The following is a 27,963-nucleotide window of genomic DNA, read 5'->3' on the forward strand; positions in this document are numbered from 1 at the left end:
GGCAGCATCAGCATCCTTCTCCCCACGTGACTGGAAGATGCTCGCAGCAGGAGCGTTTAAAAAAGAGAGAGAGGCCCGCTTCCTCCTCTTGCCTCTCCCTCCCCGCCCGGAGGATCGGCAAGGGCGGGGCCAAACCCGGAAGAGGCAGGACCAGAGCCAGTTTTTGGAGAGGCAGAAGAAATAAGAAGAGGAGGGGGAGCGAGGGGAGGAGGAGCTGCAGCCTCAAGCCGGCGCTGGAAACAACTAACTAAGGTGGTTTAATTCTCACCCCCCTTCTCCGAGTGTAGCTGGGACCAGAAGTCCAGGTGTATAATTATCTGTCCCCGCATATGTGACTGGGACCCAGGCGTTCGGGTATCTACTTTTCTTCCTCCCCTCCCCTCCATCTGTGGCTAGAACCCAGGCGTCCGGGTGTCTAATTATCCGACCCCCCCTCTTTAGTTTTGGTTGGAACTCAGGGGTCCAGGGGTCTAATTATCTCCCCACCCACCTAGTTGTGGCTGGAGTGTGTAAGTAGCTTTCTGACCTCCTTTACCCACTTAGGGTGCTGTGTTTGGAACCCAGGTGTCCTTTCTTACACACGCGCACCTGCTTTCGAATGAAACCTCGGGGTGCATGGCTTGCTTCTCCTCAAGCTGTTGTCCGTCAAAGGTGGGATTTAGGTAGTGGGAACTCTCCCCCCCCCCCGCAAAAAACAATATGGGATGCAATTGGGAACTGCAGAAACTTGCCTTAATCCCCTTGTTTTTGGTGTATATTTAAATCAATGCCCCCTCCCCACATACAAAATGCCTCCTTTTTCACTATCGGTTTTATTGGCTGGGAAGTGCTAGAAGGTCTTGCCTTTGCTAGCCTAAGCTGTGACCTGGTGTGTTAAGTTTATTTTTTTAAACACAACAAGATTTAGCTAGAATTGAAACTGGGCTAAGTTTTGCCTGGAGTAAACCCATTGAAATCCATGTGCTTCATTTAGTCATGTGCACTCATTTCGGTGTGACTACTCTGAGTAGGACTAATATTGGATGGGACCAGATGTTGGGTGTTGGTGTGTGAAATAGTGGGCACGTAGTTGGGAAAAGCGCACACCTTGGGTGGTTTCAAAAGATGGTTATCAGGGCTATCACAATGTTCATGTGCTGCCTCCACTGTCTTCAAATACCAGTTGCTGGGAGTCGCTCTTGAACTCTGGTCCTGCATGCAAGCTTCCCATTGGGGCACCTGTTTGGCTGCTGTGAGTACAAGATGCTGGACTAGTTGGGCTTTTGGCCTGATTCAGCAGGATTCCTCTTCTCTTCTTTTGCTTATCAAAATACCTTAATTGGAGCTTAGTCTGTGTAGCTGAAACTCTGGAACTGGGAGAGATACCGTATCTTTTGCTCTATAAAACTCACTTTTTCCCTCCTAAAAAGTAAGGGGAAATGTGTGTGCGTCTTATGGAGCGAATGCAGGCTGCGCAGCTATCCCAGAAGCCAGAGCAGCAAGAGGGATCATTGCTTTCGCTGTGCAGCGATCCCTCTTGCTGTTCTGGCTTCTGGGATTCAGAATATTTTTTTCTTGTTTTCCTCCTCCAAAAACTAGGTGCGTCTTGTGGTCTGGTGCGTCTTATAGAGCGAAAAATACGGTAGTAACTAGATAGATAGGAGCAGAATGAAGTGGATCAGTGAGCGTTTCTGATTCTCAGTAGTTTAATAGCAAGTTTTATGTATATCTTGAACCTTGGTGTTCCCCAAATATTAATGGGACTTTATATACTTGAGTGCTATGACAAAGTTGCTGTTTAAAACCCCCGGTATAGAAATTATCTGTCACTACTGACCTCTGTTTATTGTTCAACCTCCATGTTCCTTACTTGTATAAATGTGAGTTCTGCAATAATTACCATAGTTGTCTTTGATAAGGTCTTTCTTTTTTGTGCTGCTGGTATCTTCAGAGATTTAGGGAAAGACTTGTTTGTTAAACTTTTTTTTTGCATGTGATCTTGACTGTGCAATGAATGTTTCATATCTATAGGGAGGCTATAATTATAGTGTGCGTGCTAGCTTCCTGATTAGGATTTCTATATTCTATTAGGAAATGTGCGCTTTAACCTGCTAAGGACTATGTTCTGGTTGTACTTGTATATTGGTGATTTCTTCACCGTTCCTGGGTGTTGCTTTGACTATAATTTGGAAGAACAGCAGGGAGAAAAATTTGATTGTGGCTGGCTGGCTGCGTTTTAAAGTTTTGTGTTGGAATCCTTGGTCCAGAATAACGTAAGTATAATCTGTTTCTGAATATGTTGGTTATCCCAATGGTGTTGCTTACTGGGGTGCAGTAGCTAACGACCTCAAGCTCCAGAACCAGCACTTTATATCCAGTTCCTACTTAACTCTCCAAGCAACTATTTGCACCTGACTCTATTTGATAGATCAAAGAGTAGCAGTAAGGGAAGTAAGTAGCTCATAGAAGCTGAAAGTTTGGCCTTTACTGCCTTAGAAGCTTGCCCTTTTTTCTTTAGCCACCTCCTCCTCTCTAAAGTTCTGTAAACACTGGTTCTGTTCTGCATTGAGGTCTAGTTCTCACTGAAATGTCGGCTTGTGTCTGAGCGGTCGCTCTTCATCCTGCAGTAGGCGGCTTCCTATTGAATGGATATCCCTGCATGTAAAAAGTTATCATGTTAGGGAAAGAGTTTTACCCCAGCTTTCTAGTTTTCTGTGTGCAGGGATATTTTACTTTTGGGAAGAGCATGGGCCTTTTTATTTGCATGTGGTTGGGGGTAGTCTGAAGTTGTGCAACCCTGATATACCGTATTTTTCGCTCTATAAGACGCACCTAGTTTTTGGAGGAGGAAAACAAGAAAAAAAATATTCTGAATCTCAGAAGCCAGAACAGCAAGAGGGATCGCTGTGCAGTGAAAGCAGCAATCCCTCTTGCTGTTCTGGCTTCTGGGATAGCTGCGCAGCCTGCATTCGCTCCATAAGACGTACACACATTTCCCCTTACTTTTTAGGAGGGAAAAAGTGAGTCTTAAAGAGCAAAAAAAATACGGTAATTTTTGAAGAATTAGGTCAGGATATGGAAAGCATTGAAACAGAATTGTAGAGTTGGACCGGATCACAAGCCCCATCTATCCAACCCACTGCAATACAGTGGTACCTCGGGTTACGAACTTAATTCATTCCTGAAGTCCGTTCTTAACCCGAAGCATTCTTAACCCGAGGCACCCATTCCCTACATAGGCCTCCCGCTGCCCCGGAAGCGGATTACGTTCATATCCCGGGGCAAAGTTCGCAACCCGGAGCACCTACTTCCAGGTTTGCAGAGTTTGTAACCTGAAGCGTTCATAAGTAGGACGGTTCGTAACCTGAGGTACCACTGTACAGGAATCCTTTGCCCAATGTGGGGCTTGAAACCACAATCCTGAGATTAAGAGCCTCATGCTCTACCAACTGAACTCCCTCACCGGGAGAAATGAAGTTACAGGGAAGCAGGCAGAGGGCCTTCTAAGTAGTCGTACCCTCCCTGAGGAACACCCTTCCATCAGATGTCAAACAAAAAAACAACTATATGACTTTTAGGGAAGTTTTTAATATTTGATGTTTTATTATGCTTTTAAATGTGCTGGAAGCTGCCCAGGATGGCTGGGGAAACCCAGCCAGATGGGCAGGGTATAAATAATAAACATTATTATTATTTGCAATAAATCTCTGGTATGCACTGATGAGTGTAAGTGGTGGGCAAGAGATCAGAGATGCTGGTGTCCATTGTGATTATTGTTGTGACCTGCAATTGAAAAACAAGACACGTTTATGAAATAAGAATTAGTCCAGAGGAGGGACTCAGTTGTTCCAATTCCTACATCCCATCCCTTTTCCCTGTTTGCTGTCTAACCCTTTGGTCTCTCCCAGAAGTTTGATGCTCCTTGCTTGACCTTCTACATTTCCTCTGGATCTTCTGTTTTAACACTCTCCATCAACCGGCTCCTTCCCTCCTCTGCCCACCCTTGTTTAAAATTCACCCCAATTCTGTTCCCTGCAAAATCTGGTTTCTCTATGCTGAGATTTTTCTCTGACTTTGGATTTGTCGTCTTTATTTCCCCTTTCTCCAGGCACCTCCCTGCCCATGATGGCGCTGAGCTTGCCAAGTTCCTGATTCCCACGAGGACGGTGTGCTGTGTTAGGCAGCCCCGCCATCCGCCATGTCCCAGAGTCACTGACCCCCAGGCCGTCCCGTCTTACTCATGGATATAAAGAGCCTGCAGAAAGCCAAGCGAGGCAAACAGGGCAGCATGCGAAGCAGGAGCCAGAGTCTATTCCCTGAGTAGGAGGCCTGGTTGCCATCCAGCTGAGAACAAGGGGGAACTTTTTACTGTTATTATTTTTACTAGTTGCCTCATTGCCTGAGGATCTGCTGTTACATTCCTGGTTTTTCTCCCAGTTGCCGTTGAAGGCATCGAAGCTGCTCCGTGCATTGACTCCTGCCAGTTTGACGACTTCGTTCCGCTGGATCCCTCTCTGTTGCCTTCTCCTCCCGGCGCCATGGCGGGCAGCACCGGACCTTTCCTGCTATGGGCGCAGGAAGTGGCGATGCTGTTGATGCTCCGTGTGCGCCGGACCGTCCTGCAGACGGCCATTTTGTTCTGCGTCTTGTTGCTTCTCCTCTGGATCTCGGTCTTCCTCTATGGCAGCTTCTACTACTCCTATATGCCTACGGTCAGCTACGTCAGCCCCGTCCACTACAAGTTCAGGTCAGTTTTGGGTTGGTTTCTGTGTAGTGGTTAAGAGCTGTGGACTCGTAATCTGGTGAATTGGGTTCGCATCCCCGCTCCTCCACATGCAGCTGCTGGGTGACCTTGGGCCAGTCACACTTCTCTGAAGTCTCTCAGCCCCACTCACCCCACAGAGTGTTTGTTATGGGGGAGGAAGGGAAAGGAGAATGTTAGCCGCTTTGAGACTCCTTCGGGTAGTGATAAAGCGGGATATCAAATCCCAATATTCTTCTTCGTCTTCCATTGCAGTCCTCTTTTGGGCCCTCCACCAAGTTAGGTGGGGTGGGGGTCTTTTCTGTGGTGGTACCTTGGCTCCGGAACAGCCTTCCTGAAAAACGTCTCCTGCCACCATCGCTGGTGTCTTTCAAGTTCCAGGCTACAACTGCCTTTAGTTTACCAGAGCTTTTTAACTAAGTGTGACTTTTATGCAAGGTGTTGTTTACCAGGTGAAATCCTAGACTTTTAGCCGACCCTTTAAAATTCATGCAAGGGTAAACAAGCTGGCTCTGAAGTGAGGTCCAGCTCCGAGGGCCTTCTGGCGGTTCCCTCACTGCGAGAAGCCAAGTTACGGGGAACCAGGCAGAGGGCCTTCTCGGTAGTGGCACCCGCCCTGTGGAATGCCCTCCCACCAGATGTGAAAGAGAACAACAACTACCAAACTTTTAGAAGACATCTGAAGGCAGACCTGTTTAGGGAAGCTTTTAATGTTTGATGTATTTTAATATTTGGCTGGAAGCCGCCCAGAGTGGCTGGGGAAGCCCAGCCAGATGGGTGGGGTAAAAATAATATATTATTATTATTATTATTATTATTTATTTATTTATTTATTTATTAGCCTGCTAAATTTGTGTCGCTGCTGTTGGATGATGTGCACACAATATGTCATAGCAGTAGGCTTGCTCTAGTGCAGTGGTTTTCAATCAGGGTGCCTTGGGGTGCCTTGAATGGTGGTCAGGTGTGCCGGGGGCAGCACCGGCCTCCGTCCCTCTTCCCTTCCCTCCCTCCCTCTGATGCTCTCTCACATCTGTACCTCCAAAGGCTTGTGCAGCTGTTTGTTGCAGCAGCGCTGGCTACAAGTTCTCCAGGCGAATGGTGTCTCTGGGGCCGGCCGAGGGGTGTTGGTTACCGGGAGGTCAGTGGCCTCGGAATAAGTAAGCAAGCGGGCGAGGATTCATGAGGAGAGGGGAGAGGAGGTTGAGGGAACTCTCCCCAAGGGAGGGTGTCCACAAAAAGGGTGAGGGCTCATGGCTCAGCAGGCAAGGGTCAACATAACTGAGTTCCCAAAGGAGAGCCACAGAAAGACTATACAGTGGTACCTCGGTTTACATATGCTTCAGGTTACATACGTTTCAGGTTACAGACTCCGCTAACCCAGAAATAGTGCTTCAGGTTAAGAACTTTGCTTCAGGATAAGGACAGAAATCGTGCTCCGGCGGCGCTGCAGCAGCAGCAGGAGGCCCCATTAGCTAAAGTGGTGCTTCAGGTTAAGAACAGTTTCAGGTTAAGAATGGACCTCCAGATCGAATTAAGTAAACCCGAGGTACCACTGTACTTGGTCAAGGGAGCCATGGACTCAAAAAGGTTGAAAACCTCTGCTCTAATGTATCAGTTTCCAGAAGAGTAGCTCTATTCGTCTTTGCTGCAAAAGACTAAAGGCAAATCTTAGGAACACAGGAAGATGGGCTCATTTGAGGCAAGGTTGAAGAACGCTGGTTTGCTTCATCAGATTATGGTGCTACTTCCTCCCAAACCTTTTGGCATCAGTGTTGCTGGGGTTGGTTTTTCTCCTCCTCCCTTTGATCTTATACACACACCCCCCAATTTTTTTATCTTGCTTTTGGGGTGTGTGTGTATTTGCTTGCCCTGCGAGGAAGCCACCCACCGTTCCACCGCAAGGTGCTGTTTTGGGTGTGGACCTGCCCTTCTGGTGCATTTCTGCGCCAGGTGCTCCAGTCACACCTGAGGCAGCGACACAGCCAAAAGCAGAGGCTGAGCTAGGAGGCCGAGTCGACTTGGTGACTCATGGTGAGACACAGCAACAGGCTTTTCTGTGGCTGGGAACTAATTCTCTCAGCAAACAGTTCGGTTTTCAAACTATCCTCCCCATCTCGGCCTGCAAGTTTATATGGGTGCAGAGATTGGGGATCGCAGGAGTCAAGATCTGGATGGGGGAGGGAGAGAGCAGTTCATAAGAAGTTGCCTTGCACCATGTCAAACCGTTGGTTCACCTAGACTCTGGCTGGCAACAGCACTCCAGGATATTTCAGACAGGAAGTCTTTTCCTCAGCCCTACCTGAGACCTTCTGCATGCAAAGCCGGTGCTTTACTGCTGAGCTGCAACGCTTTCACTAAACATGCCTTGAGGGGTCCCAGTTCTCAGGTGGTTTACCATTGCCTGGGGTTGTATCTCTCCCAAATTCAGCGGGGGGACAGGACTTCTGTAACTGTGGCTTCTCACAAAAAAGAAGCCCCAAACAAAAAAAGCTAGGATATCTGGGCAAAAAAGGAGGCCAGCAGCTTTTTGCCTTGATATGCTATTTCGTTGTTGCAGGGATTTTGTTCAGTGTGAAGTAGCACAACCCAGACACAGATTTAGGCCCCTGGTGACAATGAAGCCAAGAGTCCGGCTGAGGTGAAGGCAAGAGCCATAGCTCATCAATAGAACATCTCCTTTGTGTGCAGAAGGTCCCGGGTTCAAGCCTGGCATCTACCAACAGGGCTTGGAATGCCCTCCGCCCCGCCTGAAACATTGGAGAGCTGCTGTCAGTCAGTGTAGACAGCACTGAGGTAAATGGGCCTGACTTGGTCTGACTTGGTATAATATAGTTTCTATGTGGGGTGTCCCTACAAGAAAAAGTTCCAAATTTTTGCAACTTTTTAGCTCAGAAAAATGTAAGAAGGGGAAGGTAAAAAAAAAAAAGATGCTTGAAAAACTGGATAGACATGCTTTTTTGCTCCCCCCCCCCCACCTTGGATATTAGAACTCTTACGTTGTTGCTTGCTGTTTTGAATTTCTTCCCACAAGTCATCCCAAAACAATTTACAGTATAGCAACATACATAAAACAGTTACATACATAAAGGTAAAGGGACCCCTGACCATTAGGTCCAGTCGTGGCCGACTCTGGGGTTGCGGCGCTCATCTCGCTTTGTTGGCTGAGGGAGCCGGCGTACAGCTTCCGGGTCATGTGGCCAGCATGACTAAGCCGCTTCTGGCGAACCAGAGCAGCGCATGGAAACGCCGTTTACCTTCCCGCCGGAGCGTTACCTATTTATCTACTTGCACTTTGACGTGCTTTCGAACTGCTAGGTTGGCAGGAGCAAGGACTGAGCAACGGGAGCTCACCCCGTTGCGGGGATTCGAACCGCCGACCTTCTGATCGGCAAGTCCTAGGCTCTGTGGTTTAACCCACAGCACCACCAGCGTCCCTAGTTACATGCATAAACAACAGTTAATTGCAGATATATATAAAAACAATTAAAAATAAATAAATATAAACATGATACAGCACAAACATAAAATCATTTCAGATCAGAGACAGATTCCAACTGTTGCCCCATCTCCTCAGTTGGCAGGAGATTAAGGGGCTGACCAAAGGAAGTCCTAACGCCACACAGTGTGTGTGTGTATATAGATTTGTGGAATTTGCTGCATCAGGATGCCTGGGGTGGCCTCTCGCTTAGATAGCTTTGAAAAGGGATTAGGGGAAAATGAATGGGGTTGGGGGGTGAGGAGAGTTCTGTTAAGGGCCAGCAGTTGTGATCGCTAAGTAGATCCTCCATGTCAGGAGCAAAATTCCTCCAAGTACCAGTTGCCAGAGAGCAGCCGTGAGAGAGGACTGTTAGCTTTGTGTCCTCCCAGAGACACTGTTGCTCTTTTGATTATTAACATTAACTTTACCACCCACCCTTCACCCGCAGGTCCCAGAGTGGGCTACAACAATTTAAAATCCGTAAGTAGAAATAAGAAAATACTACATTCACAAGAACAGGGCAGGGCCTGGAAACAGACATCTCAGGTGTCAAAGGCCCAGGGCAAAGAGCTGCGTCTTCAGCATTCGCCAAAAGCTGTACAGGGAAGAAGCCAGGCGCAGCTCTGCGGGAACGGAATGCCGCAGCTTAGGGGCTGCCACAGAGAAGGCCCTGTCCCAGGCGACCCAAACTTCTTAGGGAGGTGGAAGTACCAGAAGGGCCTAGTCTGCCGATCTTAACACCCAGGAGGATCTGTAGGGAAGGAGGCCATCTCTCAGATATTTGGGGCCAAAGTCTTTCAGGGCTGTTTAAACACTTGCATGAGCGTCTAGATCTGAAAATTAACTGGCAGCTAGTGTTGCTAGGGGTTGTATCTAAAGGAGCTCCATCCCGAAACCTGGTCTACATTTGGCAGGTCTCTCAAGTTCTGAATGTGACCTTGTTCGTGATCTTTTGTCGTCCCCCCCCCCCCCCCCAGGACTGACTGTGGCCAAATTGGATCAGAACTGTGCTCTTTCCCTGTTGCCAACGTTTCTTTCATCAAGGACAGCCGGGACCGGGTGAGTTTCTGGCTTCACTGGCCATTGATGTGTTTGGCACTAAGGTTGACATGCAGGTTCATCCGCTCTTGTCTTGAATCGAACAGTGGAGACGTGGTCGAGAAGAATCTGGTCTATAGAGGGACATTTCCCCCCCCCCCCCATCCCACAGTCCGGCTAACTGGAGATCAGCACCTGAAAATTGCCAGTTAAATTGGGAACTTGATGATTTGATTTGATCAGTTAAATAATTTCAACAATTTACACACCGCTTAATCCCAGTCATTACAATCGCGTATGGTGCCTTGAGCCCTTTGGAGAAAAGTACATTTTTTTAAGACTTCTGCGTTCCATGGTATAGCAAAATCCCACAAATTCCCTTTCCCAGAGCTTGCAAGAAACTGTCTGCTCAGAACAATTGGTTGGTGAATAACCCCTGAGCCGGATAATGTTTTAATATTTGTTTATACTGCTTGCTATAATAAAAAATCTCAGTCGTTTTCATTTTAAAAATAGAAGTAAAAACTGTAATATTCATTGAAGTGTCCTAAAAACTAGATAAAAAGAGAACAAGGCTATATATATATATATATATATATCTCACAGATGAGACTGAGCTGTCTACAAAATGGAGGTGAGATCCTCTTTTTATCGAAAAACTCATTTCCAAAGCTCCGAGGTGTCTTTCATCACAGTCCTAATTAATTCTTATTGGGGCGCAAGTTCTCTGGGAACAGATTCTAAGCTCTGCCGGTGTCCCAGAAGAGGTGCCGGGTTTCTTTTAAGAAGTAATTTCATCACCTGCACCCCAGACAATAGTACTCCTGGAAGGCATGGGATAATTTTTTCCAGCAAACTGTCTCTAGTTTATAAGTGAACCTTAATTATAGCATGCACTAGACCTTGGGCGCTTGGGCAGAAATGCCCAGTTCAGCATATTTCGGAAGGGCTTCTAGCTCAGTGGCAGAGCACACACTTAGCTCTCAAAACGTGCCGGGTTCAAGTCCCTGCCGATTGACATTAGGCAAATGCCGTCACTGTCCTCTTTTTGTTTATTTATATTTTATTTTATAATTTTTGTTGAAAAATGAAAAGTTCAAAATTACAAGTGCACCGAGTGGATGCAAAAGAAGAAGAAACAAGGAACAGTACCCATGTGGAAAACAAAATGGGGAAAAATATCACTGTCCTCCTTTTACATGCCGGCTGAAAACTTCCTTCTGTTTCAGTAGGCCTATCCAGACATTTAAATGTCTTAAACATGTCTTTACAGTGGTACCTCAGGTTACATACGCTTCAGGTTACAGACTCCGCTAACCCAGAAATATTACCTCAGGTTAAGAACTTTGCTTCAGGATAAGAACAGAAATTGCATGATGGCGGTATGGCGGCAGCAGGAGGCCCCATTAGCTAAAGTAGTGCTTCAGGTTAAGAACAGTTTCAGGTTAAGAACAGACCTCCAGAACGAATTAAGTTCTTAACCCAAGGTACCACTGTATTATGAACTGTATTTTTAAAAATTATTATTACAGAAGTGTTTGCCATCGTGGGCTCTTCTGGGAGGAAGGCAGGATATATAAACTTAAGTAAATAAAATGGATTGTGGATATACTGTAATCCAAAAGGATATAAATCCATGTCCATGGTCCGTGTTCCTGACAAGTTAGGACACTCTTACTGTTCCAATTTACAGATAAAAAGACTGAGAGAACAGCACCTAGCCAGAAGCCTGAGATGAGATCTGGGCCTGGGCCAGAGACTTCCCAGCTTGCGCTCTTGGCTGCGATGCTACACCCATTATCTGCGGCCTCGCAATTAAATCTATAAAGAATTAGCGCCCCATAAAAATAAGATTATACCAGCCCATGGGTGCCTAGCCTAAAAGAGAGAGGAGCGGGTTGAAATTTTCTCTAAGGCTATCCTGCCTAGTCATCGCAAGGAAGCAGAGAAGGCCCATAGCTCAGTGGCAGACAATCTGCTTTGCATGCAAAGGTCCCCTGGCATCTCCAAGTAGGGCTGAGATGGGGGCTTCCTGCTCAAAACCCTGCAGAACTGCTGCCAGTCAGTGTAGACAACACTGTGCTAGATGGACCAATGGTCTGACTCAGTCTAAGGCAGCTTTCTATGTCTGTATTCCTTTCGAAGGGAAAAGAAGACTGCTGCTGTTGCTGCTGCTCTTAAGTTGAGTGCAAAGCCAGCCTTAATGGTTTTAAGATGTTATTTAATGAAGGACCCTAGAATTCCACTGATTAAATGTGAGGGTGTGTGTGTGCTGGAGTTTCTCTATCGCCTTCTCTGCCCTCAGGTCCTCATGTACGGCCAACCATACCGCATCTCACTGGAATTGGAGCTGCCAGAGTCGCCGGTCAACCAGAACCTGGGGATGTTCATGGTGGTCATTTCATGTTACACCAAAGGTGGCCGTATCATCTCCTCTTCGGCCAGATCGGTATGTCCAGGGTTTGCGGGGGAACTGCGTGGGTGGAGGGGGAGCGGCTGAGTGGTGGTTTCTTCCCAGTGACCTTTGGCTGGAGTGATGACAAGAGAACTGGCCTTTTCTGCAGTTTTCCCCCTCCCCGTTAATGGAACCCCTCTCCAAGGAAGCCTGCCTGGAGCCAGCCTTGCCATAATTTCAGCAACGGGCAGATGTGTTTTTCTTTTCCCAAGCTTTCGGCAGCACCGGTGATATACACTGTCTACAGCTTTTAAGGCAAGATGGGTAGATTTTAAAGCAAGATGGGTAGATTTCATGAGAAGCAACAGCTAAGGCTAGGTTTAAATACAGTGGTGCCTCGCAAGACGAAAAGAATCCGTTCCGCGAGTCTCTTCGTCTTGCGGTTTTTTCGTCTTGCAAAGCAAGCCCATTAGTGGATTAGCGCTATTAGTGGCTTAGCGGGTTTAGCGGATCAGCTGATTAGCGGCTTAGCGGATCAGCTGATAAGCGGCTTAGGGGCTTGGGGAAAAGGGGGGGGAGGAAAAAAACCCCGCAGGAACTCGCAAGACATTTTCGTCTTGCGAAGCAAGCCCATAGGAAATTCGTTTTGGGAAGCACCTCCAAAACGGAAAACCCTTTCGTCTAGCGGGTTTTCCGTCTTGCGAGGCATTCGTCTTGCGGGGCACCACTGTATTGTGCCACGGTGCAAGCAGCCATGCTCAACAACTCTTCCCCACCCTCCACCACTTAAGTCCTGGAGTGTGAAATAGACTGTGATGTAGAGGAACCTATGAATATCATTGGCTAGATGAGAGTTGGGGACTCTGTGGCCTTGCACATGATGTTGGACTCCAGTTCCCATCACCTCTGTCCATCGGTTATGCTGGCTGGGGCTGATGGGAACCAAAGTCCTGCACTACTATTGAACTACAATTCCCACCATCCCTGATGGGAGCTGGAATCCAGTATCTGGTGGGGCACAAAGTCCCCACTTCTGTACTAAATAAAATAAGGTTGCTTGACTTACATTTTGGGAACTGGAAATGAGCGTTCCGTAGTGTGGGCAGGTGTCCATGCGGTCATTTTTTAATTTTTATTTTACCACTGAACTATCCCTAGGCTTGGAAGAAGCTGCCATACCAGGTGGGATACAAAACCTTTATAAAAATCCACCGTGCACCTCCAGCGCATTGGCTTTTTTAAAATAAGAAAGAGATAGTTGGACGCCTCAGGGGTGTTTAAGGTAAAGGTAAAGGGACCCCTGACCATTAGGTCCAGTCGCTGACGACTCGGGTTGCGGCGCTCATCTCGCTCTATATGCTGAGGGAGCTGGCGTTTGTCCACAGACAGCTTCCGGGTCATGTGGCCAGCATGACTAAACCGCTTCTGGCGAAACCAGAGCCATGCACGGAAACGTCGCTTACCTTCCCGCCGGAATGGTACCTATTTATCTACTTGCACTGGTGTGCTTTCAAACTGCTAGGTTGGCAGGAGCAGGGACTGAGCAACGAGAGCTCACTCGTCTTGGGGATTTGAACCACTGACGTTCTGATCGGCAAACCCTAGGCTCTGTGGTTTAGACCACAGCGCCCCCCTCTTAAATGTTGCCCTCTTCTGGGATACTCCATTCCACTCCTCTCCCAACAGCCAATCAGCATTCTGTGGCCATTCTCACTCTTCACTGGGCTGTTTTGGGGGAACTCCCTCCAGTCCCCTCTATTTTTTCTTTTCCCTAAAAGATGCTTTGCACTCCCTTAACGGTGACCCAGTGACCGAGTCCGCGCTCTCCCTCTCTCCTGACTAGGCAATGCTACATTACCGCTCGAGCCTGCTGCAAATGCTGGACACCTTCGCCTTTGCCAGCCTGTTCTTGGCTGGTTTCACAGAACAGAAGCAGTTGTTGGACGTAGAGCTGTACTCAGACTACAAGGAGGACTCGGTGAGGGGAATGTATTGCTCTTCTCCTTGATTTCCTGCTTCCTCTAGGGAAGACTGTCACTTCCTGTTTCCCATCTCCTGGCCAGTCCTTCATACCTGACAATATTTTTCTCCCACCACCTACTGGGGTAGTTTGCCGAGCTTTGGTCCTCATCCTGCACTCAGCTCTCACATTGTGGCTCCTACAAGCTGACAGCCTTGCTCTGGGTTAGTTAGAACTCACACAATCTCGTGGGATAATCTGACTTCCTGTGAGAATTTGCTAGTGCATCCCCACAGGTTAATCGCCCAAGTTAAATGCATGTAAGACCTTCCTTGGGGATGGAGGGACGATCTCTCTGCATTTTGAGTAGACACAGGTCTTTGCTGTTACACGGACACACGAAAGATGAATCGGTGACCTTGGCTTCTCTTTCTGATTGTAGTACACACCTACAGTCGGTGCCGTGATTGAAATCCAGACCACAAAGATCCAGATTTATGGCGCTCAGCTGCGCATTCATGCCCATTTCACTGGACTGCGGTGAGGACTGTTGTTTATTATCTATATTAGCGTTTTTTAGATTTCTTCAACATGTAAAAATACAACGGACTTGAAGTAGAAATCATTCACAGTTCTACTGCAAGGCAAAGGTGATTCACAGTTCATTTCACCTGGCAATTGTGGTAACTCCTTCCTTGAGTAGCTTGGGAAGTTTTGAACTAATTCTGTGAACTTCGTTAAGCCAAACTAGTTCATTCTAAGCACGGAGAAAGAAGAACAGGCTTGTTTGGGCCTCTTTCCACAGCACACTCCAGGGAGCAAATTGCAGAAGGAACAGCTGCAAAATCAATTTTTAAAAACCACAGAAAAACTATTATTTTTTAGATGTATTTATACCTCAGCTTTCTCCCTACTTGGAATTCATGGCCATTTACAGCATTTAAAAACAACCGTATAAAATACAAAGCAATACAAAGTTACCCTGAATAGGGTAACTGTGCCCCTGAAGGACCAGGTGCGCAGCCTGGGAGTCATTTTGGACTCACAGCTGTCCATGGAGGCACAGGTCAATTCTGTATCTAGGGCAGCTGTCTACCAACTCCACCTGGTACGCAGGCTGAGACCCTACCTGCCCGCGGACTGTCGCCAGAGTGGTGCATGCTCTGGTTATCTCCCGCTTGGACTACTGCAATGCGCTCTACGCGGGGCTACCTTTGAAGGTGACTCGGAAACTACAACTAATCCGGAATGCGGCAGCTAGACTGGTGACTGGGAGCGGCCGCCGAGACCACATAACACCGGTCTTGAAGGACCTACATTGGCTCCCAGTACGTTTCCGAGCACAATTCAAAGTGCTGGTGTTGACCTTTAAAGCCCTAAACGGCCTCGGCCCAGTATACCTGAAGGAGCGTCTCCACCCCCATCGTTCTGCCCGGACGCTGAGGTCCAGTGCCAAGGGCCTTCTGGCGGTTCCCTCATTGCGAGAAGCAAAGCTACAGGGAATCAGGCAGAGGGCCTTCTCGGTAGTGGCGCCTGCCCTGTGGAACGCCCTCCCATCAGATGTCAAAGCCATAAATAACTACCTGACATTCAGAAGACATCTTAAGGCAGCCCTGTTCAGGGAAGTTTTTAATCTGTGATATTTTAGTGTATTTTTGGTTTCTATGGAAGCCGCCCAGAGTGGCTGGGGAAACCCAGCCAGATGGGCGGGGTACAAATAATAAATTATTATTATTATTATTACTATTATTATACAAACAACACTAGATAAAAATGATAATTAAAATACATCAGAGCACAGGTGGAACTAGCAATTGAAACCCAGTTTGCCCTGATAGCAGCCCAGCGACTGACACTTGCTTCTTGGTTTTCAAAGGCCTGTGTTGAATAGGAAGAATAAAAGAGAGAGAACAAGTCTAGACTCTCTTGTGGGGGGGAATTCCACAATATGAACAATGCACCTCTTAACACCTCCCCCTTCCTTCCTGCTCTTGTCTCCCATAGATATCTGCTCTACAACTTCCCAGTGACATCCACCATCTTGGGTGTGGCCAGCAACTTCACCTTCCTGAGCGTCATCGTTCTCTTCAGCTACTTGCAGTGGATCTGGGGCAGCGTGTGGCCCAGAGAGTCCTTATCGATGCAGGTGAGAGACGGTGCCAAGGATTGGGGGTGAACTGCATTTTGTAACTTGTCACGGCCCTGTCTGCTTGGCCCAAAAGGAGACATGGTTGGAGCAAGGCCACCTCACCTTTTCTTAAGTCATACAAATGAACCACTATTGCCACATATTGCTTAATATACCAACCTGTACTACTACTACTACTCCTACTACTACTACTTACTACTTATTACTTATACCCCGCCCATCTGGCCAGGCCTCCCCAGCTACTCTGGGCAGCTCCTAACAGAATACAGTGGTACCTCGGTTTACAAACTTAATCCGTTCTGGAAGTCTGTTCTTAAACTGAAACCGTTCTTAAACTGAGGTGCGCTTTCCCTAATGAGGCCTCCTGCCGCCGGTGTCCTTCCACCATTCGGATTCGGTTCTTAGACTGAGGTAAAGTTTGCAAACCGGGACACTATTTCTGGTTTTGCAGAGTTCGCTAACCGAATCGTTCGTAAACAGAGCTGTTCTTAAACCGAGGTATCACTGTATTAGAAACACAATAAATCATCAAACATTAGAAACTTCCCTAAACAGGGCTGCCTTCAGATGTTTTCTAAAAGTCAGGTAGTTGTTTATTTCCTTGGCATCTGATGGGAGGGCGTTCCACAGGGTGGGTGCCACTACCGAGAAGGCCCTCTGCCTGGTTCCCTGGAACCTCACTTCTCGCAGTGAGGGAACTGCCAGAAGATCCTTGGAGCTGGACCTCAGAGTCTGGGCTGGATGATGGGAGTAGAGATCGCTTAATATACTAACCTATACAAATATAATCAGCACAGTATACACTTCGCTCCACCCCTCAGCTGAGTCTCAGTAAAAGAAATCTAAAACTTGGGAGTGTTCAGTTACCAACAAAATTCTGATTTCTGTCCTGTCTTTTTTCTCTCTTCCCCACCCCATCGCCGGGTAGTTATCTGGCCGGGAAAGATCCGGAATGCTTCAACAATCAGAAGACATCCGCCGACGGATTATGGTCCCTAAAGAAGGTACCGTGGAATTGGGAGTCAATTTCTTTTAGAGCTGTTTTGGTGGCACCTTCCCAGGTATGGAGTTTCCCTTCTCCAGTTGTTGCTGGACTCCCAACTCCATCAGCCCCAGGCAGAATGGCCTATGGTCGGAGATCACAGGAGTTGTAGTCCGGCAGCATCTAGAGGCCCCCGCACCGGCTACTCCTGTCTTAGGCCACATTCACACCATATATTTAAAGTGCTATGGTATCACTTTAAATAGTCATGGCTTCCCCCAGAGAATTATGGGAGCTGCAGTTTAAGGGTGCTGAGAGTTGTTAGGAGAGTTTTGTTTTCCCCACAGATCAACTATTCCTACAGTGGTTCAACAGTCAACCCCTCTTCACAGGGAACTCTGGGAATTGTAGCTCTGTGAGGGGAATAGGTGTCTCCTAACAATTCTCAGCACCTTTAACAAACTACAGTTCCCATAATTATTTGGGGGAAGCCACCCACCAGTTTTTAAAGTGATATCATAGTGCTTTGAACGTATGAGAATCATCAGCTGCTGATGTTTTCATGTTCTTCTGTTTTCTGGCAAAGACTTTTTGTTTTCCCCTCTCTGAAATTTATTTTTGTTTTCATACTTCATTAAACAGAACAAAGCAAACTTCAGCGAGTGCATTGCAAATTTCAGAGTACAACGAATCTCCGTTTCCTTTCAAATATATATATATATATATATATATATATATATATATATATATATATATATGCAGGTTTTGGTGTCCTCGGGTGTCTTCCCGTGTAAAAGTTGGGGTGTCTAGGCGACGTTTCGACGAGGTCTCACTCGTCATCTTCAGGCTGGTGCTTTCGGCTTCTTGTTACTGGAACAGAGCGGGATCTCAATGTTTGAGTTCCTATAAATACTGTAGAGGGGGTGTGGTGTCTAGCCTCCAATGTTCTGGGCAGAGAGGAAGTTCCCAGGCTAGTGTGCCTTTTCTTCTTTTGTTCCTTAATTACTTGAGAGATACCTTGAGTGATTTCTTGAGTGATATCCTGAGTACCACTTAGGTGGGTCATTAGGTGTGGATTAGTTGCTAAAGTCTTTGTGTCTTGACCTCTTGAACTTTGTGAAGAGTTTTCCTGAGAAGATGGCTGTATTGCACTTAGTTGTGCTTTGGCTTGGCTTCGTGTATAGGGGCGAGCTGTGGTTTTGTGGCTTGTGTCAGCCAGATCTGTGTAGGGATTGCAGGGGGGTGCAGCATCCGGAGGTGCCACCATGGATTGGCTACTGGATGGTGTCAGTAATTCATCTGTGGAGAGGGTCTGGGTTTGGGTCTGGTGTGGTTGATTGGTGTTGGCGTTCTGTGTGCCTCTGGATCTGGTGTCAGTTTTTGTGGGGAGGGCTAATTTCCAGATGTCTGGCAAGCGGGATGTGTCGTCACGCTTGTTCATGTTGTGAGGGTGTTTCTCTATCTCGATGGCTTCCATGATTATTCTCTTGTGGTGATGTTCCGTGTTAAAGAGCAATTTGGAATCTGCAAAATTAATTTCGTGTCCTGTTTCTTTCATGTGTTGGAAAAGATATAGCAGCTGAGTCCAGCGTTCCTCATGTTTGGTTTATTCATTAAAATGACACCTCTCTCTCAAAAGAACTTTGGGATGTTGGCATTCTAAAAATCGCCCTTCTTTTCAGTGCCATTTTAATAACTCTTTAGCATCTTGTATATCAACATTTCAGGCTCTTTTTTATGGCATTTGGCATATGTCTGCCCTTTACAAAGTTGTTTTTTTTAAAAAAAATTATCTGGGGTTGGGCTGTGGAATCATGCCTGCTGTTTGTTTTCATCTCTGCTCTGGTTCTCGCCTTGTGCTTTTGTTGGATTTTAGAGAGGGTTTTTGTTTTGTTTTGGCATAGCGTGGATTTTGTTTCAAAATTGTTTTGACTTCCTTATGTGGGCATCTGCCCAGAGGACCCAGGCTGCAGGGAAAGCGATAAATAAAAGGGGCTAAGTTCTGAGCTTTACCTGAGGGTGCAAGGCCGCAAGGCCCAGGTTAGTAATGGTTGAAAACCCATTCTCTCCCCTTATTATTAATTTGTTTAGCAGCATTTTTTTTCAAAACAGAAGTCAAAACAGCCACTGGGATTTCAGGGTAGCGCTCGACAAAGCATTGGGTTGCATCCAGCTTACGTTCTACTCAAAAGTAGACCCACTGAAATGAATGGGCCCGAAGTTGGCCATGTCCGTTGATTTCACTGGGACTGCTCGGAACAGGACTAACACTGGATCAACCCACCATTCCAGGCAAGATTGAAATGATTAGCTGTGAGTCTAGGCGAGTGTTTTTCAGGTATTCTTTTTAAATGTTTTAAATGTGTTTTTATTTCATTTTTAATTGTTTCACTACTTTGCTTGCTCACCAGGGCTCCTCTTTGGGAGAAAGGGCAGGATAGAAGTTTTAGCAACAGCAGCGGTAACAACGCAACAAATAAAATTATTTTGAACTCTTTTTTTGGTTGCCTTTCTTCTGCAGGCTCTGAGGAAATAGAGGCTGCTCCACGTCAACCAGAGGATGTGGGGGCTGATGAAGAGGAGGACGAATTGTCGAAAGCAGGTCTGCACTTTTTTTAGATGCTCTTTTGCCTTTTGGACAATCGCTTTAAATATATATACAATTGCTCTTCTGGATCAGACCAAAGGGCTAGATGGATTAGGAGTTTGTTGCCCACAGTGGCTGTCCAGCTGTCTTGGAGGGGCTAACGCTGCTTTCCCCCACTCCCCTTCTAATGCAGACTGCCCTTGAACTCCAAGATGGTTTTGCCTGGCTGCTGGAATGTGTCTTTGAACTCTAATGATGCTTCTCACTTGCCTGGTTGGAGGATATACAGTCATACCTTGAGAGCCAGTGTGGTGTAGTGGTTAAGAGTGGTAGTCTCGTAATCTGGTGAACTGGGTTCGCATCTCCGCTCCTCCACATGCAGCTGCTGGGTGACCTTGGGCTAGTCACACTTCTTAAAGTCTCTCAGCCCCACTCACCTAACAGAGTGTTTGTTGTGGGGGAGGAAGGGAAAGGAGAATGTTAGCTGCTTTGAGACTCCTTCGGGTAGTGATAAGGCGGGGTATCAAATCCAAACTCTTCTTCTTCTTCTTGAAGTTGCTTCAGGTTGAGCGCTTTCAGGATCCGGTTCGTATCCAGAGGTACCACTGTACAGTCGTATATCCATTTGACTTCCGAAACGTTCGACTTCCAAAGCGCGGCTCCTGCAGTCAGTTGGAAGCCTCGTCGGATGTTTGGCTTCCAAAAGAACATTCGAAAACCAGAGCAATCGCTTCCAGTTTTCGATCGTTCAGGAGCCAGAACGTTTGACTCCCAAGGTGTTCGGGAGCTGAGGTATGACTGTACAGGGAACCGGACCTGTGCAGATAGGGGCAGCTGGGTACACTTGCTCCGGGCCTCGGAGGGCTAAGCTGGGCAGGGGGACCTTCAAGGGCCTGCCTGACTTTACATTGTCTTGCCAAGAACGCCATGGGCCTCTCAGCAGACTGGGGACTCCCGCCCCGGGCCTAAGACAAGCTCTGCACAGACCTGCAGGGAATGCTGGTGATTTAATGGGATGGAATGGAGTAATCGGGAAAGAGGCTAGCTGGATCCTTGAACAGGAACAGCCCACATTCCAATATTTTGTTTCCAGCTCAGCTCATCTAATTCTCGTTTTCAAACCTGTGTGCTTATGATGTTGTACGTGGTCTAAAGGTAGATAAAAATTACCTTTTTTAAAAAAGAAAGAAAAAGAAAGAAAATATTTTTTTGATCAAAAAGATATAATTGATTAGCAAATAAAGATAAAACAATGCAGTTGTTTGAAATTAAACACACACAAAGCAATAAACAATTAAGGATACTAGAGGACAAACAAAACAATTCCTTTTCAACTAGATGATGACTAGATGTTAGGATAGCAGTGTTCAAATGCCTCGGGCAAAATATGCTACTACTCAGAAATCGTTTCAGTTTCAAGTGTGAATTATAAGACCTTGAGGACAACATCTTGATATTTATTTTTTAAAAACATTTTATTATTATTTTTTAAAAGGGCATGTTACTACACGTCCAGTATCAATTATAACGATCATACTTTTTCTCAGGGATTGTGAACGCAACAGTTGACATCTGCTTAAACCACACATTCTTCTAAGTAGTTTCACATACACCCACACCCCCCCCCAAAGCATGATGAAATCTCGCTTAGTAATTAATTCAGTATATTTATTAGTGGCATTATTTGTATTCAGGTGCCTCAAAGCAATTTGCACGCACACGCACACAATGAAATAACATTAAAATCAGATAAAAACAGCAGCAAACTGTTTTAGATACTCATCTGAAAATATATTTTAAAGGGACAAGCCCTACCCACCCCACTGAGTTGGCGAGATGTGGCTACTCTCTGTTCCCTTCCATGCATGATGTATGTCATTATGACGTTAACATTTTGCAGAAATTAACCTCTGGACCAATTTCTCAACATAACTTGTATCAGCTGCCTTAAGATTTCGTAATTATGCACAACATGAAATGGCCCTGTCTTTGGTTTTTATCTTGAACCCGCTGAAAATAAATTGGGTAATCTTGTATTGTAGTGTGTGAAGGGCGAAACCTCCTCTCCTGCAGCCCATCCCTGGGTCTCGAGAGCCAGTGTGGTGTAGTGGTTAAGAGCGGTAGTCTTGTAATCTGGAGAACCGGGTTCGAGTCTCCGCTCCTCCACATGCAGCTGCTGGGTGACCTTGGGCCAGTCACACTTCTGTGAAGTCTCTCAGCCCCACTTACCTCACAGAGTGTTTGTTGTGGGGGAGGAAGGGAAAGGAGAATGTTAGCCGCTTTGAGACTCCTTAAAGGGAGTGAAAGGCGGGATATCAAATCCAAACTCTTCTTCTTCTTCTTCTCCTCCTTCTTCTCTGTTCGAAGTTCATAGTTTTAAAAGCCTTGGACGTGCCCCTTCACCTGCTGGCAAGTTGCAAGGTCCCAGTTGTGTAAGCTGTCCATACGCACACAGAGTGAGAGTTCTCTTTCTTTGTACCTTCTCCAGCTTTATGATACCCGGAGCCAAATTTTAAAACCCTTTTTAAAAATAAATTTTTATTGGCATTTTGCACAAAATTTGACATTGTTCATTTCACTTTCAGTTTAATCATTTCTTACGTTTGGACTTCCTGTCCTTACATCCATAATGTCCCTGTTGCGTTCCTTTTATCTGCTGCCATAACTGCCGTTTATTTTCTGTTGTATTATAGCTTACCTTTGTTCCTTTATTATAAGTAATTTCAAATCTGAACTAAACTTTAAATTCCGGTCTGTTTGCTATAATGCAGGGACAGGGAATCATTTTTGTCCCCAGAGCCACATTGCCTTCTGGGAGCGACATGGCAGTGGTGCAAGGGGCAGCAAGTTAAAATGTTTACCTTTGTGCGGTGGGCTAGTTTCTACATGCATTCATGCAACCCCCCTCTGTCTCCATCCGGACAAACAAGAGGCATTACTGGAGTTCAAGGACCCGTTCCAGACAGGCAGAAAATACTGAAGGAGGGTGCGAAGTGAGGCTGGCAAGGCAGGTGGCCTCAGGATTGCGGCCTGAGGCTCTCCACCTCTTCGGTAATGGGTTGAATGAGGGCCAGTAAGCCAAGATTTGATATTCTGCTCTACAGAATTCCCTGTGGGTTGGTGGTTCTCATGTCCAGGCATGAGGCAAACAACTTACTCGTTTCAATGAATTGTGTCACCCTGTTCTTGGAGTCAAATGGTACAGGTCAGGTTGTAAATAATGATTTTAAAAATCTAAAGGTGCTGAAAAAGATGACAAAGGAGGTGACAAAAAAACCATCTCTGGGAAAGGGCCAGAGCATTTGTTCTGCTTGCAGAAGATCCCAGCTCCAATCCCTGGCATCTTAGCTCAGCTGGTTACAGCATGGTGCTGATGACACCGGGGTTACAATAATAATAATAATAATTTATTATTTATACCCCGCCCATCTGGCTGGGTTTCCCCAGCCACTCTGGGCGGCTTCCAACAAAACACTAAAATACAATAACCTATTAAATATTAAAAGCTTCCCAATACAGGGCTGCCTTCAGATGTCTTCTAAAAGTCTGATAGTTGTTGTTCTCTTTGACATCTGGTGGGAGGGCCTTCCACAGGGCGGGTGCCACTACCGAGAAGGCCCTCTGCCTGGTTCCCCGTTACTTGGCTTCTCGCAATGAGGGAACCGCCAGAAGGCCCTCGGTGCTGGACTTCAGTGTCCGGGCAGAATGATGGAGGAGGAGATGCAGGTTGCGGGTTCGATCCCCGTCTGGGACAGCTGCATATTCCTGCATTGCAGGGGGTTGGACTAGATGATCCTCAGGGTCCCTTCCAACTCTGATTCTATGATCAAGGCTGAGAATGACTCCCTTTCTGAAAGCAGCCCTGGGGAGCCGCTGCCGGTCAGTGTAGACGGTGCTGAGCAAGATGGACCAGTAGACCAACTCTGTATCGGGCAGGTTTCCCATGAGGGCGTTCCACGAATGGCGTATTCTGCCATGATTTCCTTGCCCTCTTAGACGCTCCCTCTTTTCAACACACGATTTCCAGCCTACAGGCCTGTCTTGATTTTCTTCCTCTTGCTTCTGCAACAGTTGCTGAGATGCAGCAAAATACCCAAAAGAGCAATCTGGAGAAACCTGATTCTGGGACAAGGTCCAGTCTGAACAATGGGATGAGCGAAGGTAGGTGACACATACTGGTCTTCACCTGAACTTACTTCACCCCCTCCTGGATCCATGTTTTGCATGCAGTATATACCAATAAGCAAGGAGACTCTGCAGAGCTAAAGGGACACACACATATCTATATATGCATGCACCCACCCCAGGGTGGAGAACCTCAGGCCTAGGTGCCCAAATGTGGCCCTCCAGTCTTCTCTATCCCACCCTTAGGACTCTCCCCAGGACACACCGATTTTCAGCCTTCCTTCACACCCATCTTAAGTGATTTGGCCATGGGCAGCAGTCATAATACCTGTTGCTTTCTTGGGTGGGGAAGTGTATAAATAATAATAATTTTTATCTATACCCCGCCCTCCCCAGCCAAGGCCAGGCTCAGGGCGGCTAACAATCAATAATAAAAACAAGTTGAATGAATACAACTTTAAAACAAGATTAAAATGCAACAATTAAAATATTGAAACATTAAAATATTAAAATGTAGCCTCCTCGCAGGAGGAGAAGGAAAAGAAAAAAGAGAGGGAGGGAATCAAATTGGCTCCAAGCCACAGGCCAGGTGGAGCAACTCTGTCTTACAGGCCCTGCGGAAAGATCCTGCAGGGCCCTGGTCTCTTGAGGCAGAGCGTTCCACCAGACCGGAGCCAGTGTTGAAAAGGCCCTGGCTCTGGTTGAGGCTAATCTAACTTCCTTAGGGCTCGGGACCACTAGGGTGTTGCTATTTATGGACCTTGAGGCTCTCCGTGGGGCATACCGGGAGAGGCAGTCCCGTAGGTACGAGGGTCCTAGGCCGTAAATGAACCTCTAACTGTTGTTAAGCTGGCATGTAGCCTGCTATACAAAGGTAAGCATAGCATAGGACTCCCCTTCCTTGGGGGTTTTTAAGCAGAGGTTGGATGGCTTAAGGCAGGGTTTTTCAGCAGGGAGCCGGTCCACTGTCCCTCAGACCTTGTGGGGAGCCGGACCATATTTTGAAATAAAATAATGAACGAATTCCTATGCCCCACAAATAACCCAGAAATGCATTTTAAATTATTATTAAATTGAAAGTGAAATGAACAATATCAAATTTTGTGCAAAAAGCTAATAAAAATTATTTTTAAAAGGGGTTTTTAAATTTGGCTCTGGATATCATAAAGCTGGAGAAGGTACAAAGAAAGACAACTCTGTGTGTGTGTGTGTGTGTGTGTGTGTGTGTGTGTGTGTGTGGACAGCTTACCCAACTGGGACCTTACAACCTGCCAGCAGGTGAAGGGGCACATCCAAGGTAGGCCCCACAAACAAGCCAGAGATGCATTTTAAATAAAAGCACTCATTCTACTCATGTTAAAACCCGCTGATCCGCGGATCCAATCGCCTTCTCAATCCAGCCCGCGGATGGTCCAGGAATTGGCATGTTTTTACATGAGTAGAATGTGTCCTTTTATTTAAAATGCATCTCTGGCTTATTTGTGGGGCATAGGAATTTGTTCTTTTTTTTCCCCTTCCAAAATATAGTCGGGCCCACCACATGGTCTGAGGGACGTTGGACCGGTTCATGGCTGAAGAAGGTTGCTGACCCCTGGCTTAAGCTGTCATGGATGCTTTAGCGGAGATTCCTGCATTTCGGGGGGCTGGACTGGATGATCCTCGGGGTCCCCTACAATTCTATGATCCTATTATCCTTTGCCCCGCCCTCTTTGTTCTCTGGCCCCACCCACCTCATGCTTACCATGGGAAGTCAGCTGGGTCCTGGTGGTCCTGATGACAGAAATTTCCCTCACACACTGACGCTGTTGCTTTCTAATATCAGGGAGCCCCCTTCAGAAGCGTTTCACGTCCTTTCTAGGAGGGCTAGAGAGCAGTGGCATAGCGTGGGGGGTGCAGGGGGGGCCGGCCACACCGGGCGCAACATCTGGGAGTTAGGGTTAGGGGGCGGAAATCCACGGGTTAGGGGGCACAAATTACTTGCCTTGCCCTGGGTGCTGACAACCCATGCTACGCCACTGCTAGAGAGAGACTTAATTTAAAAAAATGAAAGCTCAGAGTCTGCAGTAGGGCTGAGCGATAGCTGGTTTTCAACATCGTGATATATCACCAGCTAAACATTGTAATATACTGATACATCACAATGTCTGAAATAAGGATGGAGCTATGTAGAAGCACTGGCAACTTCAGTTTTTCTTCCATCATGATTTTTGCCGGCACCTGCTCTTGTGGTTTGCTGCCCCCTGCAGGAGAGAGCTGAGCCTGCAGAGTTAACCCAGGCAGAGAATTGTGATTTTTGCATAGCAAATTCATAATTCACAATACAGTGGTACCTCGGGTTAAGTACTTAATTCGTTCCGGAGGTCCGTTCTTAACCTGAAACTGTTCTTAACCTGAAGCACCACTTTAGTTAATGGGGCCTCTTGTTGCTGCTGCTGTGCCGCCGGAGCACGATTTCTGTTCTCATCCTGCAGCAAAGTTCTTAACCCGAGGTAATATTTCTGGGTTAGCGGAGTCTGTAACCTGAAGCGTCTGTAACCCGAGGTACCACCAGATCTTTCAAACCAGTTTTGTACAGTCATACCTCGGGTTACAGACACTTCAGGTTAAGCGTTTTCGGGTTACCGGAACGGGTTACTTCCAGGTTTCGGTGCTCGCACGGCACTGTGGGTTGCGAACGTGCCTCCCGCATGGATCACGTTCGCGACCCAAGCGTGCACTGTATAGCAATATATCACCCAGCCCTAGTCTGCAGTATATGCTTAAAGTCAAAACCGTTTGAAATGCCTGGATGACAGGGGCTTCTCTCCAACATGTGAATACTAATTTATCTCCCGTTTGCTTGTTCATTCGCAGAGACGGAATTTGAGTCTGTGGACAATTCCACGCTGCTTGCTGAGGCCAACTTCCCAGCCCCTTCCTGGGAGGGGGACCCCTCAAGCTTGCTGCCCCCAGGGGCCAGGACCCTCACGCCAGGCTCAGAAATCCGGCAGAGAAGTACTTGTTCCAGTTCCTGAAAAGGGGGCGGGCGGGTTTGTTTGCGGCCTCACGAGCCCCTCCTCAGCCTTTTGCACTGCTCCCGATAGCTTGCACCCACCACAGGCCTTCCTCTCCAAAGGGAGCCTCTGCTCCCAGCTTGTGTTTACATTCCAGCTCCTTTTTCTCTCCTCCCACCCCCTACTCCTCACCCGGAGACACTGTAACTTAAAATAAAGATTTACCTGCTAACGAATTATTTGCCAGTGTACTGCAAAAACTCTGGGCTGGAGGAAACCCATGCCGTGAATTCTTGTGCACTGGGAGGTGGGTTTGGGGGTTTTTAAGCCATGCACATCCTGGACTAGATTAGAAGCCTAGGATGAGCCTTAGGATGTGTGATTTCTAGGTCTTTGATTTGTAGGCACAGGTAGCTGAGATTTCAGCATTGCAGGGGTTTGGATTAGATGACCCTAGGGTTCCTCCCAACTGTATAATTCTACGATTTAGGGATGTGGGTGGTGCTGTGGTCTAAACCACTGAGCCTCTTGGGCTCGCCGATCGGAAGGTCGGCGGTTCGAATCCCCGCGACAGAGTGAGCACCCGTTGCTCGGTCCCAGCTCCTGCCAACCTAGCAGTTCAAAAGCATGCCAGCGCAAGTAGATAACTAGATTCCGCTGCGGCGGGAAGGTAAACGCCGTTTCCATGCGCTCTGGCACTTGTCACAGTCGTCCGTGTGCCAGTAGCGGCTTAGCCATGCTGGCTACATGATCAGGAAAGCTGTCTGTGGACAAACACCAGCTCCTTTGGCCTGAAAGCGAGATGAGTGCCGCAACCCCATAGTCGCCTTTGACTGGACTTAACCGTCCAGGGGTCCTTTACCTTTTTGTAATTCTACGATTTATTAATTTTGTCCCAGCGCTTTTCCTGGGAAAACCTGCTGTTTACCACTGATTCGGAGGTCAGTCAGGTTTTCCGCAGATCAACGTTTGTTCTGATTCAGTAGGAAAACCACAGGGTTGAACAAATACCTGCTCAGATCATGCACCCAGAGCCTCGATTCTGCAGCACAAACAGAAGAGTCGACGAGCCCTTAGGCCCTTTCTCCACTATGTATTTAGAGTAGTATCATCCCACTTTAAATAGTTCTGGAGTTGCGGCCAACATCAGAGTATACTACCTTGGCTTCCACTGGGATAGGGGTTCAGGGGCGCCGAGCACTGGGGGCGAAAGAAGCTTCGGCCCCCTCAATATTGGTGTGCAGGGTGCTGAGACACACACACCCCAAATTGAGGGGACTGCCATCCCCTGCCACTGCCAGTGCCTGGAAGCCGGACAGGGGCTGGGACAAGCAGAGAGGGAAGAGCGTCCTCCGCGTGTGCCACCTCCCATGGGGCAAAGCTTTTTTGTCCCACACATACCTTTGAGGAACACCAGAAAGCTTTCCCAGAAGGCGCTCTCTACCAGGGATGCACAGGGTGAAGCATCTTTGCCAGTGCATCCCTTTCCAAAAGGGCTGGCGGGGGGTGAGTGGG

At 47.2% G+C, this 27,963-nt stretch overlaps 2 protein-coding genes across 5 annotated transcripts in view; both read left to right on the plus strand.

Annotated features, from left to right (window-relative positions):
- On the plus strand, positions 1–26,684 carry BSCL2 (BSCL2 lipid droplet biogenesis associated, seipin). Of its 4 annotated transcripts, XM_083715926.1 has the most exons (12): positions 26–252; positions 1,163–1,231; positions 4,088–4,726; positions 9,197–9,278; positions 11,563–11,706; positions 13,496–13,630; positions 14,055–14,152; positions 15,617–15,758; positions 16,690–16,765; positions 19,265–19,345; positions 23,402–23,491; positions 26,309–26,684. In XM_083715926.1, the coding sequence occupies exons 3-12, from the start codon at positions 4,518–4,520 to the stop codon at positions 26,467–26,469; spliced, it is 1,218 nt and encodes a 405-aa protein (XP_083572052.1). In that variant the 5' UTR covers positions 26–252; positions 1,163–1,231; positions 4,088–4,517; the 3' UTR covers positions 26,470–26,684. The 4 variants fall into 4 exon arrangements, 3 of the variants coding, with proteins under 3 accessions (XP_083572051.1, XP_083572053.1, XP_083572052.1); XM_083715925.1 differs by lacking the exon at positions 1,163–1,231 and having other exon boundaries at positions 1–252; XM_083715927.1 differs by lacking the exon at positions 1,163–1,231 and having other exon boundaries at positions 25–252; positions 23,358–23,491; positions 26,309–26,449.
- Positions 9,421–27,963, plus strand: part of LBHD1 (LBH domain containing 1) — a 96,063-nt gene continuing 77,520 nt past the window's right edge. The window contains exon 1 of the mRNA XM_083716135.1: positions 9,421–10,557. The gene's annotated coding sequence lies outside the window, so the exon portion shown is untranslated. The remainder of the gene's footprint in view (positions 10,558–27,963) is intronic.

Source organism: Podarcis gaigeae (genome assembly GCF_964106915.1).
Source record: "Podarcis gaigeae genome assembly, chromosome: 16".
Classification (NCBI taxonomy): domain Eukaryota; kingdom Metazoa; phylum Chordata; class Lepidosauria; order Squamata; family Lacertidae; genus Podarcis; species Podarcis gaigeae.

Bases quoted from the DNA above. Each gene is read 5' to 3' on its own strand.
- BSCL2 (XM_083715925.1), top strand. From the start codon at position 4,518: ATGGCGGGCAGCACCGGACCTTTCCTGCTATGGGCGCAGGAAGTGGCG. The intron at 13,631-14,054 runs GTGAGGGGAATG...TTCTGATTGTAG, and splicing joins CAGACTACAAGGAGGACTCG to TACACACCTACAGTCGGTGC. The intron at 16,766-19,264 runs GTACCGTGGAAT...TTTCTTCTGCAG, and splicing joins GATTATGGTCCCTAAAGAAG to GCTCTGAGGAAATAGAGGCT.